Genomic DNA, 17,998 nt, shown 5'->3' with positions numbered 1-17,998 from the left:
AGTAGTTTTCCTATATATGTGACTAGATCATGTGATCTTTGTATCAGGTGACTAGTATTCATAGTATCTTTATCCTGTGCTGTGCGGCTTATGAAACAACTCCGGAGATCTCGTGTGAAAATTGACAATCGAGACAGGTTTGAAGTTAGTTTATTCTCCAGTAAATAATACAATTGATTGAAATGACATATGTTTATGGTCTGCATAGGGAGTATATAACATTTTGACTTGCGGTAATGAGGCTTTCCTATGATGCATAGATTGATATTGTTTATCTATTATGTTGTATAATATTATATTTATTGTATGTATATACAGTCTTATGTGTATTTATGTGTAGTGTTATGTGTATATATTGTATTTACTTTTTTCTATTTTAGGGTTAATTTGGATAATAGGTGGAGTAGTTTGGGTCAGGTGTTTTCTATATAAATGTGGGTTTTAGGTTGTACCAGTAGGCCAGGAAGAAGGGACACGTCATGTCCGGAAACGCGTAGCCTTTTTTCATGTGATATCTCTGACCGTCCACTGGATGTTACTTTGTAACACTTTTTATTGGAATGCTACAATAAAAGTTATTTTTTAAGAAATTTTCATCGTGTCGCCAGATTGATCTCCTGCCCTGTCCTCATCAACACCCACACCTGTGTTACTGGAGAAATCACTGAAACGATGTTAGCTGGTCCTTTTAAGGCAGGGCTGCAATGATGTTGAAATGTGTTTGGGGGGATAAAGTTTATTTTCTAGGCAAATATTGACTTTGCAAGTAATTGCTGTTAAGCTGATCACTCTTTATAACATTCTGGAGTAGATGCAAATTGTCATTAGGAAAACTGAAGCAGTAGACTTTGTAACAATTAATATTTGTATCATTCTCAAAACTTTTGGCCATGACTGTACAGCTGAGGTGGGAGAGTCTGTCCATAGGACAACAATCAGTCGTACACTGCACAAATCTGCCCTTTATGGAAGAGTGGCAAGAAGAAGCCATTTCTCAAAGATATCTATAAAAAAGTCTAGTTGAAAGTTTGCCACAAGCCTCCTGGAAGACACCAAACATGTGGAAGAAGGTGGGGGCAGAGATGGAGGGAGGACATGAAACTGAGGGCAGAGATGAAGGAGCGGATTCGATGGATGTTCTTGAGCTGGAGGCGGCAGGAGGTGTTGAGGGTTTGAACGTGCAACTTGAAGGATAGGTCGGAGTCCAGGGTTATCCCAAGGCATCGGGCCTGTGGGACAGGGGTAATTGTGGTTCCATTAACTTTGATAGATGGGTCAGGTGGAGGGGCCACATGGGGTGGGGTGAAGATGATGAACTCTGTTTTCTCCATGTTGAGTTTGAGAAAGCGGGAGGAGAGGAAGGAGGCTACAGCCGCTAAACAATCTGGAACTCTGGCCAACAGGGAGGTAATGTCTGGTCCAGAGATGTAGATTTGGGTGTCATCGGCATAACAGTGGTACTGAGATTCTATGAGTTGGCCCAGGCCGAGGGTGTAGATGGAGAACAGGAGGGGTCCTAGGACGGAGCCTTCTCTCCTAACATCAGATCCTCCTCGTCTTCCTCCGCCTCTTATCCATATCTGCTTTGTTCTTTATATTTTTCCTTCAGGGTATCTGTAGCTTTAGGAGTGAGGAGAACTTTGTACTAGAAGACACAAGGACATGTACGGTCTATAAAACCTTATAATGGCAGTCACTTTAAGGAGACCCATTACCCTTCTGACCCACTTCTACACCCGGTCAGTATCCTGGTTCTCAATGATGAGGGCTCTTTAACCCTTTCCCAACATCCACCATATTGAGATGATCGGCCGTGGGCATTTTCCCCACCAGCGCCTCAAAGCTGACCAAGGTGCCGTTTTCCCAGTGGTGTACCAAAAACGCCTGGTCTACAAGCTTATAAAAGTATTTGGCACCGTACCGACCCTTAGTATACAGGCGACGCCATTTTGCCTGCAAAATGTAAGAACTTATTCAGCCTGTAAGAAAGTGCCACAAACCCAGCTTTTCTCCAATTCCACCCCATTCTGAACTTATTTCCATCTTCCCGACACATCGTACAGAATATTTTATGGTATCATGAAAAAGAACAGTTTGTCCCATAAACCTTAAAGGGATCCTATCATTAAAATAGAATTTTTTGTCCCTAACACGTAGGAATAGCCTTAAGAAAGGCTATTCTTCTCCTACCTTTTGATGTCTTCTCCGGGCCGTCGTTCCGTAGAAATCCAGGTTTTCGCCAGTATGCAAATAAGTTCTCTCGCAGCACTGGGGGCGGTCCTCAGCACTCAAACAGCACTGGGGGTGTCCCCAATGCTGCGAGTGAACTCTCCAGTGCTGCCTCCATCTTCTTCAGGAATGGGATCTTCACGCGTCTTCTTCCGGAGCTGGGTACATACTTATAAGCCTCTGGCAGAGCAGACTATGCATGCCCGCAGCCACAAGAAACACAGTACAGTATTACAGTATTGTAAGCGGCCATTTTCTTGTGGCCGGCAGGCTGAATGCGGAGTTGGCTTTGATCTAGAAGTTTGAAGCCAACCCCCGGAAGAAGACGCGTGACAACCCCGTTCTTGAAGAAGATGGAGGTGACGCTGGAGAGTTCTCTCGCAGCATTGGGGACGCCCCCGGTGCTGTTTGAGTGCTGAGGACCGCCCCCAGTGCTGTGAGAGAACTCATTTGCATAGTGGCGAAAAATGGGATTTCTACGGAACGGTGGCGCAGAGAAGACATCTAAAGGTAGGAGAAGAATAGACTTTCTATGTGTTAGGGACAAAAATCCGATTTTAATGGTAGAATCCCTTTAAGCCCCCATGTGACTCTGTGAACGGAAAAATTAAAAAAGTTACGGGGTTTATAAGTCGGGGAGTCAAAAATAAAAACCGGCGTGAAGGGGTTAAAGGAATTTTATATATTCGCCCCCTTTTGTGACCAATGAGGTGGATTCATCCATCACTGCCGAAAACGACCACCAGAAGGAAGGGAACGGGGTTTGTCGAATTTATTCAGAATACATATGACATTGGGGGCTGCACTACAGCTCATGAAGAGGTTCTGCAGCAGCTGAGGTGTAAGGTCCTTATTACAAGGCATCCCAGGACCTGAATATCTGTCATATATATAAAGTGTCCTGTGAGGGGCGCTATTCCACACAGGACTGATGTGTACTATACATATGAGGACAGGTGGACACACGACACCCAGCACGTCCGCCCCCGCCGCCTCACAGGCTGACACTGACGTCGCCGCTCCACATTGCCTCGCGCCTCAGCCGTGTGCCAGTGACGTCACATAGTCAGACATCAGTTCAGCCGCAGTCAGCCAATCACGGCGCGGCGTTCAGCAACAGCACAGAAGAGGATGGTGACAGGCCCCGCCCCTAGCCGCACTGACCCCGCCCATTGACAGCTTTGTTACCCCTCCGTACAGGGATTTGTAGAGTTGTCCCTTACCGGGTGCCCCCCAATATCACCCCCTTACTGTGCACAGTGCCGGCACACTGCTCACTGCTATAGCCGTAATACTGGGGAGACCCTGCGTGACACGGGGCGGAGACTGTGACCACACATTGTCACTAAGCCACGCCCACTCCTGCCCCTGCCATTCTGTCTGCAAAACCTGAGCGAGAGGAAGGAGAAGCTGCAAAGTCAGTGCAGGAGCCGCAGGCGGACAGACTGACAGCATAACAGGTAGCTATGGATGGAGACTGGCAGGAGCATGGCCTCTAATATATATATATACCTCTGTGGTATACAGCTAACCCATCTATATACCCGTAGTGTGCTATATACTGTGTATACTAATCTATATAGCCATATTGTCCTATATACCGTGTATACCAATCTATATAACCGTATTATACTATATACCATGTATAGTAATCTATATAACTGTATTCTACTATATACCATGTATAGTCATCTATAGAACTGTATTCTTTTATATACCATGCACAGTAATCTATACAGCCGTATTATACTATATACCATGTATAGTAATCTATATAGCTGTATATACCTTGCACAGTAACCTATATAACCGTATTGGCCTATATACCGTGTATACTAATCTATATAGCCATATATACAGTGTATACTAATCTATATAGCCGTATATACCATGCACAGTAATCTATATAACCGTATATACCATGCACAGTAATCTATATAGCTGTATTATACTATATACGATGTATACTAATCTATATAACTGTATTGTCCTATATACCATACAGTAGTGATGCATATGGTACATAGATAAGTCTGCGTTCACACTGAGCAGACAGCGCTGCACGAATGTTTCCTGCCGTGACAGTAATTCGCAGGCTTCTCGTCTTTCTTCTATTTATTATCGCTTTTGTTCTCAGCCTTCATTCATGGCCTTAGTGACATATGAATGACATCCTTGGGTTTGTAGGAATCCTTCTTTCCCAGGATCCTGAGCAGCAGCATCCCTCATCCTTCTGTGTTGCATTCCACTAGTTTACATGTCATTCGGGGTCAGTGGAAAGCTGGGTTACAGCCGATGGATGTACCTAGTGTTATCAGTATAGGGAATATATGATGTCTTTTCTTCTGTTCCAGGTGACCATGCTGGTAAGTCTGTGGCAGGCAGGGGGTGCCCTGATAGAGGAGGCTGTAGGGGGCAGTTTAGCCTCCAAGGTGCTGCTGCCCTGCGCCTTCCTCCTCCTCATCGCTTACCTGTCCAAGCTGGCCTTCAAGCATCTGAACACTGTTGAAACCGATAATGTGGTAAGTCCTCTGGACCGGCAGGAATAAGGCCCCGTGTACACTGTGGTATTATGGGTCTGGGGTCATAGGAGACTGCGAGTCTATGCTGTATGTTTGTACACCCACCAAAATATTCACTAGCCTCCTGGCTATGGAGAGCTGCAGTGTAAAGCATGGAGGATGAATGGAGCCAATGATGAGACTGCACCATCCTTTTTTCTAGTAACAGCACCTCCCTTGTTCATTGGTTGTATTAGGTACTCCAGCTTGGTGGTGTAAAATGAAACACAGATCCTCACCTACCCCCAGCCCTTGGTCCTGGCTGTGCGCCCCATTACAGGGACTGCAGGGCCTCAGCTGACCAGCACTAGCAGAACTCCATACAATGTGTAGTGGTCGGGGAAGTTCCTGCAAGCTCAGACCCATAGTCAGTGTTTGTGAATCCAGCCCCGTAACGGTCGGGGAAGCTGAGATATGAGGAAAGTTTGCTGACCGGCCCTGTAGGGTTGTCCTATATGGCAGGGACATTGTGACAGAGACTTCACCCCGTACGGTCCACCAGGTAAGATCATCTCTGCTACATTTTATATTCTCCTATTTCTGCAGAAATATCCTCCCTACATCCCGTCCGCTATTCCGTTCCTGGGACATGCCATATCTTTTGGGAAGAGTCCAATTGAATTCCTAGAAAAAGCCTATGAAAAGGTGAGTGTGAGGAGCGCAACGTCGGTGTCAGGATCAGGCGGCCGTGACATGTACATTACACCCATCAATAATTAACCAGACTGTAACCTCAGTACAGACTGCACACCGCCCGCTATATACTATGACCTGATCCTAGTACAGTCATATAGAGGGGTTAGGAGTCGCCATCTAAAACCACTTGTGATTGTCGCACTAATGCAGCAACCATAGGGCAAAATATATCCAGCAGGAGCCGACTACGATTCAGCGACAACCTGTCCCATTATTCTAAGTAGGGCTGATTTACTTATATCAGCATCCTAATACTAGAGATGGAAGCAAAAGGGGGCATTATACTGTCTACAGGAGAAGGAGGGAGCATTATACTTTATAGGACCATTGAGGGGGCATTATTCTGTCTGAGACCACCGAGGGGGCATTATACTGTATGGGACCACTGAGGGGGCATTATACTGTATGGGACCACCGAGGGGGCATTATACAGTGTGGGACCACTGAGGGAGCATTATACTGTATGGGACCACTGAGGGGGCATTATACTGTATGGGACCACCAAGGGGGCATTATACTGTTTGGGACCACTGAGGGGGCATTATACAGTGTGGGACCACTGAACGGAGCATTATACAGTGTGGGACCATTGAGGGGGCATTATACTGTGTGAGACCACCGAGGGGGCATTATACTGTATGGGACCACTGAGGGGGCATTATACTGTATGGGACCACTGAGGGGACATTATACTGTGTGGGACCACCAAGGGGGCATTATACTGTACGGGAGAATGAGGGGGCATTATACTGTGTCATGGCATTATACTGTATGGGACCACTGAGGGGGCATTATACTGTGTGGGACCACTGAGGGAGCATTTTACTGTGTGAGACCACCGAGGGGGCATTATACTGTATGGGACCACTGAGGGGGCATTATACTGTATGGGACCACTGAGGGAGCATTTTACTGTGTGAGACCACCGAGGGGGCATTATACTGTATGGGACCACTGAGGGAGCATTTTACTGTGTGAGACCACCGAGGGAGCATTTTACTGTGTGAGACCACTGAGGGGGCATTATACTGTGTGGGACCACTGAGGGGGCATTATACTGTATGGGACCACTGAGGGAGCATTTTACTGTGTGAGACCACTGAGGGGGCATTATACTGTGTGGGACCACTGAGGGGGCATTATACTGTGTGGGACCACTGAGGGGGCATTATACTGTATGGGACCACTGAGGGAGCATTTTACTGTGTGAGACCACCGAGGGGGCATTATACTGTATGGGACCACTGTGGGGGCATTATACTGTATGGGACCACTGAGGGAGCATTTTACTGTGTGAGACCACTGAGGGGGCATTATACTGTGTGGGACCACTGAGGGAGCATTTTACTGTGTGAGACCACCGAGGGGGCATTATACTGTATGGGACCACTGAGGGGGCATTATACTGTATGGGACCACTGAGGGAGCATTTTACTGTGTGAGACCACCGAGGGGGCATTATACTGTGTGGGGGGGCCTAGAGGGACGTGGCGGACATGGCTTTGCATAAAACATTTGGGTCATCCCTCTTGGTGTAGCCTGGTGTCTCGTGTATCTCTATGGAGTTGTATGGAGCCGTGTACATACAGGCAATGGCAGCATAACCTATCTTGTGTGTTAAAGATGGTGGAAGGTTGGGGGGGGGGTTAGAGGACTATGGCTATGAGAAGACGTGTACCCATCACACACATCTCCAGACTCCTCTTAGACATGCCCGTCTTTCTCTTCTCTTCTTTCAGTACGGCCCCGTCTTCAGCTTCACCATGGTGGGCAAAACCTTCACCTACTTGGTTGGCAGCGACGCCGCCGCGTTGCTCTTCAACAGCAAGAACGAGGACCTGAACGCAGAAGACGTGTACTCCCGTCTCACCACCCCCGTCTTCGGGAAAGGAGTCGCCTACGATGTCCCCAACCCGGTAATGAGAACTCAGGATCCATTTATGGACTATTTTTCCTATGTAATGTGAAGTGAGATCAGCACAAGATGGCGTCTTGTCCTGTTATGTCTTGTGCGCTACAGTGGGGCCTAGCTGCAATACCTCAACCAGCCTATGGGCAGCAGTATGAGCGAAGTGGACAGCCATGGAGGTCTCAGAGGGCACCTTAGTGACAGGGAATTTGTCTTGGAAAACTGTTCCTCTAGCGCCACCATTTGGAAGGTCGCTTCCTATAGATCAATGCCTGGTTTTCAAGAAGACTAATGTTATGGTCCGGGATTGAAGCCAAAAGGAAAGAAGGACCCGTCCACAGGCCGCTGTTTTGAGGTTATTGCCCCTCATTAGTGTGACGAATGGGCACAGGCTGGGGGAGAGGTCCTCCACGTGGTCCATTTAGACATCATTGTCTTCACTGCTTGCCAAGCACAGCGCCATCCATTGTACAGTGGCTGTGCCTGGTATTGCGGCTCGGTCCCATTCATTAAGACTGACCTGCAGCATGGCCATGTGACGAATGGACTGAGAACGTGATAGTCCATGAAAACCCCTTTAATGAAGAGGACATAGCATTGTCTGAGCACCTCACCTATTGGGCCTGGGGGTGAAGGCGGTGTCAGACCCTCACCCATCTGATATTGTGCCTGCAGTTAGTATTAGCGCCGGTCAGTTGACCAGCTTGGTGACATCACCGATCTGTATACATATAGGTCACTGTATATATACTGTATATATCATTTCGCCATATATCTTGTTATTCACGTTTCCATATATCTTTCATAGATCTTTCTGGAACAGAAGAAAATGTTTAAGACCGGTCTGAACATCGCACATTTCAAAACCCACGTGAGGATGATCGAGGAGGAGACGGTGGATTACTTCAAGCGCTGGGGAGACAGCGGAGTAGGAGGTAAGAACGTCCATATATACCAACATTATTCATATATATATACGGCTGCTTTCCTTATGCTTAGGAGTCCAGTGGGCGGTCCTATCAGTAATGGACAGCAAACTCTATAGACACTCTTATACAAGAAAGGCTCGCTATTCTTTTGCGTGTTATTGGAAACAGTCAGCAAGCTTGTTGTCACACACGCCACATCTATAATGCAGGGCTGCAGTAACTGGTGTAAGGATTTCAATACATACTGTCTTATTCCAGCTCTGAATCCTGCAGAATAGTGAATGCAGCTCTGGAGATAAATCATGTAACATTCAGTAGGTTATTACTATAGGATTCCTTGTCCAGGAGTGCATGTGATGGATTCCATACAATGTGCTGTTTTCCTTTAGACCTGTTTGAGGCGCTGTCAGAGCTGATCATCCTGACCGCCAGCCGTTGCCTGCACGGGAAGGAAATCCGCAGCCTGCTGAATGAGAGAGTGGCGCAGCTCTATGCTGACCTGGATGGAGGCTTCACACACGCGGCCTGGCTGCTTCCCGGGTGGCTGCCACTTCCAAGTTTCAGGTATGGTTAATATAGTGCCGACATACCAAGCACAGCGCCCTACATTGTATAGTGGCTGTACCTGGTATTGCAGCTCAGCCTCATTCATTTGAATGGGACTGAACTGCAGCATGGTCATGTGACCAACAGACATGGCGTCACTGCCTAACTAGAGGACGTGTCTACGACCATTAGTGATACATACCCTGCTCTATAGGTTGCTATATGCATTGAAGTCCGTCTCTAATTTCCAGGCGCAGAGACAGAGCACACTTAGAGATCAAGAAGATTTTTTACCAGGTGATCCAGAAGCGCCGCCAGTCCCAGGAAAGCGAAGACAACATGCTGCAAACCCTGATCGATGCCACCTACAAGTACGTCCTGGCTACTGACACCTTCTTTTATAGATTTATACACGTTACGCTGGGCAGCTGTGATCTCCAACCTGTGAGCTGTCACAAAACCAGGACTCCCTACATATGTCCGCAGTCACATGGTGGGAGTTGTAGAGTTGTGGGTTGAGGACAACAGATGATACAACTCCTTTAAGAGAGCAGAATATAAAGTCATGGCTACTTCTTATCAAAACAGCGCCACACCTGTTAACAGGTTGTGTATGGTATTGCAGCTTAGTCTCATTCACTTCAATGACATAGAGCTGCAATACCAGACACAACCTCTAAACAGATGCGGTGCTATTTTTGGAAAATAAAGAAACCGAGGGGCTGATTTATCGTGACTGCCTTGATAGTCCCTGCACCTCCTGCACCATCCTCTTACTGGGGTAGATTTCTGATATCATGTGATGATAAATCAGACATGGCCGCCTTCACGCCTCCATTGAGAATAGTGGTGCACAGGGAGCAGAACTGAAAAAGTTGCAATTTTTGGCCAAAAATTCTGACCGGAGCAAAAAAAAAAAGTGTCATCTATTGTTCACGGCTTGTATGTCCTTGTGTATTTCTAATCCTAGCTAGTAAGAAGAGCAGCTCTGGAGCACAAACTGCTGCTTTAAAGGGGTTATATGCGGATAGAAAGTAAATGGAGGGCACGGTATAAGCCCCCGCACTCACGGTATGGAAGGCTTTCTCTAGCCCCCACCCTTCCTGAGCAATCGGCTTAGTTATGCTCAGCATCCAGTATGCCATTTAGGTTCCTATGTCAGGTGGGCGGTCTTGGGCAGGAGTAGGCACAGCCTAGGACCGCCCACTTGACAGTAGGGAGCTTAATTAGCATATTAGGTGCTGACACTAACAACATGTGAACGTGGCCGTAATCCGGTGCTGACATTGTCCTCTCCGGCAGGGACGGCACCCCCCTCAGTGATGACGAGATCGCCGGCATGCTCATCGGCCTCCTCCTGGCCGGCCAGCACACATCTTCCACCACCAGCGCCTGGATGGGTTTCTTCCTGGCCAAACACAAGTCCGTCCAAGAACAATGTTTTGCAGAGCAGAAAGCCGTGTGCGGGGAAGACTTCCCGCCCCTGAAGTACGACCAAGTGAGTGTCTCTGCCTGACTACGACAACGCAAACATCGGAAATAGTAGGGAGATATTAACCCCTTCTCTGCTTCTAGCTCAAAGACCTGCAAGTCCTGGACCGCTGCATTAAGGAGACCCTGAGGCTGAGACCCCCTATCATGACCATGATGCGGATGGCCAGGACCCCACAGGTCAGTGCTCGGGGCGGTGGCTGCTGTGGGGGTTGTATTCTTTATGTTGTTGGTCACAAGACTAATCTTTGTCGTCTGGTTCCACGTAGACCGTGGCAGGGTACAATATCCCGCCCGGACATCAGGTGTGCGTGTCTCCCACCGTCAACCACCGGCTGAAGGATACCTGGGTGCAGAACACAGACTTCAATCCTGACCGATACCTCCATGAAAATCCGGCAGCGGGGGAGAAGTTCGCCTACGTTCCTTTTGGAGCAGGTAAAAATTAAATAAATGGGGAGAGATAGGACCCCCATATATTAACCCTATACGGTACCACACTGTGGACGCGCCATAAGTATCCATGGTAGGAATACGGCTTTCTCATAGCTGAGGGTTTGCTACATTGTATCCAGTGTGAGCTAAACAGATTCTAGGAGACATTTTATCTGCACTGATACATTGTAGCAAACTATCAGGACGGACGAGAGGTCACCTATAGAGGTGCAGTGGTTTCATGACATAATAGCGGCCCGTACCACCGGAGATATTTGACTTGTTTACTGTTGTGCACCAGTAGGGGGCAGTGTTTAGAAATACTAGTATGACAAGCTAAAGGTCCGCAGACAGAGAACCCCCTCCCCCTCCTCAGTAACAGCTTCCTATACGTGCCATAGAAAGCCTATGACTTAGAGGATAGGTTCACTTTCCTGCCGTTTTGTGTATACAGCTCGTATGCAGCGTTTGGTGGTTGTTACTTTACTGCACTGCTGCAATGTAAAGCACGGAAGAGGCCTGTGCTCCTTATAATGGGTATACAGTAAGACTAGTCCTAGCCACAGCATTATTAGGAGATGTGATTGTGAATCGGACAGTGCCGGTCCATAGGGTGTGTGTATATATATATATATATATATATATATATATATATATATATATATATATATATATATACACTGCGCTGTCACTGACACGATTCGTTTTCCTCCCTTCCAGGTCGCCATCGTTGCATCGGTGAAAATTTCGCCTACGTGCAGATTAAAACCATCTGGTCCACCATGCTGCGCCTCTATGAATTTGACCTAGTGGACGGATATTTCCCTACAATCAATTACACGACTATGATCCATACGCCCAACAATCCCATCATCAGATATAAGAGGAGGAAAGTGTGAACAGATGCCAACAATGATTTTTTTTTTTACACAATTGTACATTACTGGGGGGGCGGTGAGATGTAATTCAGACTGTACATGTTCTGTATTTTATAATGAATGTGATGTATAAATTGGGAGGAGGGGCCCGGGGTGGGGGGGGTTATTTTTTTTTTTGGTTTTCCCTTTTTGTATGTCTAGACCGGCTGTAAATACGCTGCATTAAACACGTGTAATTACCGTCATGTCAGGCGGATTTTTTCGGGATATTATATACGCCTAGATTCAGGGACCTTTCCTGCGCCGTACGCCGCTACCTCTGTTCTCGCTCGCCACATTGTACAGGCGGACGGGGACGTCTCGCAACCTCTTCGTAAATCTCTCATTCCCTGCACCAGTCAGACCGCCATACGATACGCTGTTCTTAATAAATCTGCCTCATTGTATACACACGTATACACCCGCGTTTAGTGAAAGAAAACCCCACAAGGGTCACAGAAATAACTGGAATCTGACAAGACTAATAACCACAAGCCACAAAGCTTCTGGGAGAACGTCCTATGGACACAGGAGATAAAAATCACACTTTTTGGCAAGTCATATCAGCTGTATGGTCACAGACGGAAAAATGAAAAGAACATGTCCCTACTGTGACACATGGAGGGGGCTCTGTTATGTTCTGGAGCTGCTTTGCTGCATCTGGCACAGGGTATCTTGAATCTGTTCAGGGTACAATGAAATCTCAAGACTATCAAGGGATTCTAGAGAGAAATGTGCTGCCCAGTGTCAGAAAGCTTGGTCTCAGTTGCAGGTCATGGGTAATGACCCCAAACACACAAGAATGGCTAAGAGGAGAACATTGGACTATCCTAAAGTGGCCTTCTATGATCCCTGACCTAAATCCTATGGAGTATCTTTGGAAGGAGCTGAAATATTGGGTCTGGAAAAGGCCAAACCCGAGACAACGGGAACAGTTTGCTTATGAGGAGGCCAAAATCCCTGCGGAGAGGGGCAGAAGTCTCATTGACAGTTACAGGAATCGTCTGATCGCAGCGATTGCCCAACAAAATATTAAGTTACTGAACCGCCATTTCTGTCCAGGCCTGTGTCATGAGGTTTAGTTTTAAAGAAATTCTATTGAAGCGAAAAGTAAAGTCTGACTTTCATTTGTTCATTTTCATAGAATTTGTATTTCTTGTTACTTTGTCAGATTCCAGTTATTTCTGGGACCATTGTGGGGTTTTCTTTCATTAAACCAGGGGACCGACACTATAGTCCAGGTGTGTATAGAACTGCGCGACCTGTAATTCTCTGCCTTCTGTCATTATCCTGTAAGGGATTGACAGAGATCAGCTGCGGAGTGTTCACATAATCTCTGCGCTCCTCTCCCAATTTCGTGTCAAAATCTGCATCGGTTTTTGTCAGTCTGACAAATTGAGCGCCAAATTCCCTTACCGTGGTGGTCTGGAAGAGACAACTCCTCACATGCAGGATTAGGGGATAGGGCTAGGTCATAGAACATCTGTGAATACGTTACACCTGTGAAATCTGTACAAAGTCTCGCCCGCTTTGCCAGTCCTTAGTAAATCTGCAGAGTAAATCTCACGTGTGGACAGATCCTCGCAGTCAAGGCAGCAAATAGAAGTAACTCTCTATCTCTCTACTTAGAGCAAGTATGGTTGGGGCCTGCTCACATGGGCTGTCTCGTGCTGCAAACTGCAGATGAATCCGCCATGGAATTGGCAGCACGATGGAGCAGGGCCCTTGTTTTGCTGTGATCTCTGCCTCACATTGGAAACAAGTAGATGCAGAATCAGTTTGGTAATCTAACACTAACCTCAAATTCCCCATCAGCTTCTGCAGATTCCCTTGTATTCTCCATACCCACAGCAGTCTTGTATCCACATTTCTGGCTCCACTACATCCAGTATAAATCTGCAGCTACCAGGCGATATTCAGCCTCATTACTGCAGACGTGAATCTGTACATGTAATGTTATCCCGTGCTCAAGAGAATTTATCCATATTAGTGTGAATAGCAAGAAACCGGCCCGTCCATGATCTGCAACATTGTCAGTACTATCATAGGAAGCAGCAATTCACAAAAAGTGCAAACTGCAATGAATCCATCATGGCAAACATGGCCACTAGGTATGATGCAAACACTTATTGCCACCCCTTTCCCTGCTGGGCTGGGGGCAGAGGGGCTCACATGACTCCTTAAAGCTGTAATGGCACGGGTGCCAGAGGAGCCACTCAGAGCAGTCTCTATGGGCACCCATCTGTGGAGCAAATTGTGCTGTGTTGGGGCCACTTTGCAGCAGATTATACTGTGTGGGGACCAATGTGGACTGGAAATGACTTGTGGTGGACGGTGCTCCTATTTACTTCAATGGGCACGCCAAAGTAGAGCCCCCAGATATCTCTGATGATCCCATAGAAGTGAATGAGAACACCATCCACCATTAGTCAGGCCTAGACCGCAGCGGATAAAAGGACCTCTCGTTCAGGACTCGTGACACAACCCCATTACTAGCAACCTCTGATCAATGATCGGTCTCAATGACCATATGGGTCTCCCCCCATCTGGCCTGGCGAGTACCAGCATGGGAGGGAATAGGGATCAGGACTGTACAACAGAGCGTTGGGGGCAGGTGAGTTTTTGTTATTTTTTATATTCACCCCTACATTTCATGGCCATCCCTTTGCAGGGAGTCTACCACCACCTACATCTCTTCTGCCCCCCTTACATGTGGTTGCGGGGCTGGTTATTATGAACATACCTTTTTTGCAACCTTTCTGCTGAGAAAACCAACTGTTAATGCATATGCGAGTGATCTATTCAGTGCACCTGTGGTGTGGCCGTATACAGGAGGGCAGCCATTTTCATCTGTGGTCTCTTCCGTGATCCTAAAGATTGTCAGGTCCTGACCCCTTACCCCCAATGCTCTCCACAGCGCTGCGGAACGGTGACGATGAGCTGCAGGCCGTGTCCCATGAAACTTCTTAAAATGATGAAATTTATTTCAGTACTTTGACAAAATACCCATAAAATTCAAAACTTCTACCATTACAAAAATAGGTCTCTACATATGATATGTTCAATCTGCAATGCCAGTAGCAAAGGTTTTCCTGACACGACGGTCGTTTCCGCCTCCCGTTCCATGATACATAAAAGTTCCGTTCACCCCCTTGATAAATAGGTATAAGTTAATCAATTAAATTAGAAATCCACATAATGTACAGGTCGATCGACGGCTGATTACAAAAAAAAAAACAAAACACAAAAAGCTGATATACAGAGAGTCCACAGCGCCGATGTGGGGTGTCCGATTGTTCTATGGGCGGATGTTGGTCCCACGAGAAGCACAATACGGGGAAACAGAAGCAGCGCACTGGTACAAAAGGCAATTCAAGTATCGCACGGCGGCCATTATCTCCTTATACTGTAGTGTGTTGTGCTGTTTGTGTGCGACCCTGCGGAGGAAAGGAGAAGACGGTCAGCGCAAGGTACACAGCGATATAATGATAGCTGGTGGTACGGTAAAGCACCCGGCTCAATGTCAAATAGACATACGGATGATCTATCCACAGGGTCCCCTCAGATCATCTGGTTTAGTGGCCTCTGGGTACCGAAATCTGCTAGTGGACAGGCGGTGCGGCAGCCATGCTACTATACAAGTAATAGGAGCAGTGCTGCACCCGCTGCCCGTCCAATAGCAGATGATCGGTGCGGGATCCGTGTGTTAGACCCTGACAGATCACACACTGAGGACCTATCCTGTATGAGAAGGGGCCACTTTAGTGTCTCTTAGTCAGTATTATTTATGTCTATCTTACCTGATGGCACACTTCCTAACCGTTTCTGTAAGGCCTCGAGCCGCGCTATATAATCTGTGAGTGCTCGATCAGGGTCGTAATTCTGGAGATGGGAGCAGGGATTGAGATCAGAAGATGCATACCTGGGGGGAGAACACAAGAAATATCACATGGACTGAGGAAACTGCACCCCCAGAGCCGCCATCTTACACCCGAGTCTTTATATACCACCATACCTGTGCTGGGAATTCACAGTGGACTGAGGGGAGTCAAAGCCAGATCGGGAGCGAGACGACAAAAGCCTCTGGTCTCCGTACATGTCAATACTGCCGGCCGGATGATACGGGGAATCCGTCCTCAACTCGTTCCCTGCACGACATGTAGTTGTCAGTATCAGTGGCAGGTTATAAAGATATAAAGGGATATGATTCTGCTCCCAAACGTTGCTGCCTGGAGCAATACACGACTGTGATAGGTCTGAATACCCGCTTATTATACCCTCTTATTATACCCCACCCTATTTGTGGGTATATATGATAGAGACAAGGCTCTAGGGAAAATCAGGTGAATCCTGCTACCAAATCTAATACATGTGGGCCGGTCTCTTGCCATCTTATACCTCTTATAGCGCTGGTGTCCTCCCTATCGACCCCTTTATACCACTCATAGGGAAGGTAAAGGGGCACTGCCCACCTTCTCCACAGGCCTCATGGTCACTACATAAGCCATGTTACTACTCCTACCAAAGTGATGGCTAACCTTTTGAGCTTGGTGTGTCAAAATTTGTAAAAAAAAACCCAAAAAAACCTAGCCATGTCGCCTCAGGTCACTGAATGGAAGATGTGCCCCTGCGGCTGCCACAGCGTGTCACCCAAAATGTGATAGATTTGCCATTGCTTCTCTAGCAGACGTGTTTTGCAGTGACACTACCCCCACGATACCAGATCAGGTGCCGAAGTCTTACCTATACTCTGCCCAAACCCATTGCGGGTAGCAGCGCCTGCATTAGGACTGATCGCTCGCTGCCAGCGCCTCACCAGGAACTTCATCCTGAATGGAACAGATGAACCGAAAATGTAATAATGCATTTCCCGGGTTTTTGGCCCATGTTACGCACTGTACCCACATTACCTGGATATGGCTATTACCACACGAGCAGCGGAGCGGAAGCGAGTAAAGGCCTGCGAGTGCTTAGTAATGACTTCCAGATCTGTGTAGGACGGCTGGCCACCCATCCTGGCTATAAGGGCTAGTGTGGCCTCCTCGCACTCCTGGAAGCCCCCCAGTAACAGCAGGAGGTATTTCTTCTGGTACACCAAAGCTTTCCTGAAGCTCTCAGACCGCAGGTACTTTCCATACACTCTCTGCAAGGTGAAGCTCAGAGTCATCTCCATATTCCATCCCATTCATTCGTACCACAAACCTTCCCCCACCATTGCCCTGTCCTACCTTCAGAGCAGCATTGTCCGTGTCCCGCCCCAGGTCCCTCTGAATGGATTCACTTCTCAGCTCGGCCTTCGCCTTGGAAAGTTCGGCCTCCATCTGCTTCAGCGCCTTGTGCAGGTTCAGTTTCTCTTGGTTCCAAGCCTCTCGTTCTTCTGTCAATGAATCGACGCTCATGGAGTGATCCCAGGAGGGCTGCAGGGGAGGAAAAGATTTGGCCTTTTATTTGTCAGCCTGTATTCTGCTTCTGCTTCTCGCTTGCACCCCATTCCCTGGCACCTACATGGTCTCCGGAGCCTTCTCTCGCCCTGTAATGGGAGATCTCGCCCTCCAGCCGCAGTAGGGCGTTCTGCAGATCGTTCTTCTCGTTGGTTAACCTGCTCACGTATCCGGTCAGCTCTGCGTTCTGCGTCAGTAGCTTCTCTGTCAGAGTGTTCGCTGAGATGCCCGGTGGTAATACTAAATTCTGGAAAGAGAAGAAACCAGCACAAATGTTGTAGAGAAATATCGCCATATGGAGTAAGGACTTTTTTTGATTTAAATCTCAGGTCTGGGGGCTTTCTCACTCAGCTCCAATGGGGCAGAGCTGCATCTGTGACTTCAGGGAGTCTAGGGTAGTCTAAGACACGCCTCCAGCCTTGCCATTGGTTCATGCTTCAGATCTCCCTCCTCCCCCGGCCACTCTGCCTCCTCTGATTGGCTGCCCAGCACAGGCTCACCAGGTCAGTGCATGCAGAGCCGGTTTCTATCATCTCACCTGTCCCTGGAGTGACAACATGGACACCTGCTCCAGCTGTGACATGACCTCTTGAATGGCGTTCTGTGACCAAGTGAAGTCATTATCGTCCGCTGAGTCAAACATCACCCTGTAACGGAAGAAGGCAGAGATGTAACAACCATGACGTAGCAGTGAGAGCCGTGGGGTTTAGTTAACGCTGCAGGACGGTCACATGATCCTAATGATGTCATAGAATTAATACGGTGGAGGACAGCAATGTGCAGCTAATGAGAGGCCGGTCGTCTGAGGACCTACTACATACAACTTACACCCAGAAACGCTCCC

At 47.6% G+C, this 17,998-nt stretch overlaps 2 protein-coding genes across 2 annotated transcripts in view; one reads left to right on the top strand and one right to left on the bottom strand.

Moving 5' to 3' along the window:
* The first annotated feature begins 3,598 nt into the window (after positions 1 to 3,598).
* CYP51A1 (cytochrome P450 family 51 subfamily A member 1) lies at positions 3,599 to 11,919 on the top strand. Its single transcript, XM_075271653.1, has 11 exons — positions 3,599 to 3,689; positions 4,584 to 4,751; positions 5,337 to 5,435; positions 7,226 to 7,402; positions 8,204 to 8,330; positions 8,714 to 8,888; positions 9,122 to 9,241; positions 10,173 to 10,368; positions 10,446 to 10,541; positions 10,631 to 10,799; positions 11,517 to 11,919. Exons 2-11 carry the CDS (start codon positions 4,590 to 4,592, stop codon positions 11,693 to 11,695), a joined length of 1,500 nt encoding a protein of 499 aa, XP_075127754.1. The 5' UTR covers positions 3,599 to 3,689; positions 4,584 to 4,589; the 3' UTR covers positions 11,696 to 11,919.
* A 2,757-nt stretch (positions 11,920 to 14,676) lies between these two features.
* Positions 14,677 to 17,998, bottom strand: part of AKAP9 (A-kinase anchoring protein 9) — a 161,431-nt gene continuing 158,109 nt past the window's right edge. The window contains exons 44-51 of the mRNA XM_075271761.1: positions 17,693 to 17,801; positions 17,219 to 17,401; positions 16,942 to 17,130; positions 16,624 to 16,856; positions 16,457 to 16,542; positions 15,729 to 15,861; positions 15,514 to 15,635; positions 14,677 to 15,150 (exon numbers count right to left, since the gene is read on the bottom strand). Coding sequence (XP_075127862.1) covers positions 15,107 to 15,150; positions 15,514 to 15,635; positions 15,729 to 15,861; positions 16,457 to 16,542; positions 16,624 to 16,856; positions 16,942 to 17,130; positions 17,219 to 17,401; positions 17,693 to 17,801 — 1,099 coding nt within the window. The 3' untranslated portion in view covers positions 14,677 to 15,106. The remainder of the gene's footprint in view (positions 15,151 to 15,513; positions 15,636 to 15,728; positions 15,862 to 16,456; positions 16,543 to 16,623; positions 16,857 to 16,941; positions 17,131 to 17,218; positions 17,402 to 17,692; positions 17,802 to 17,998) is intronic.

This window comes from Leptodactylus fuscus, chromosome 4, assembly GCF_031893055.1.
Source record: "Leptodactylus fuscus isolate aLepFus1 chromosome 4, aLepFus1.hap2, whole genome shotgun sequence".
NCBI lineage: Eukaryota > Metazoa > Chordata > Amphibia > Anura > Leptodactylidae > Leptodactylus > Leptodactylus fuscus.
Note: the sequence above shows the minus strand (reverse complement) of the source record. Positions and strands in the feature narration are given on the sequence as shown.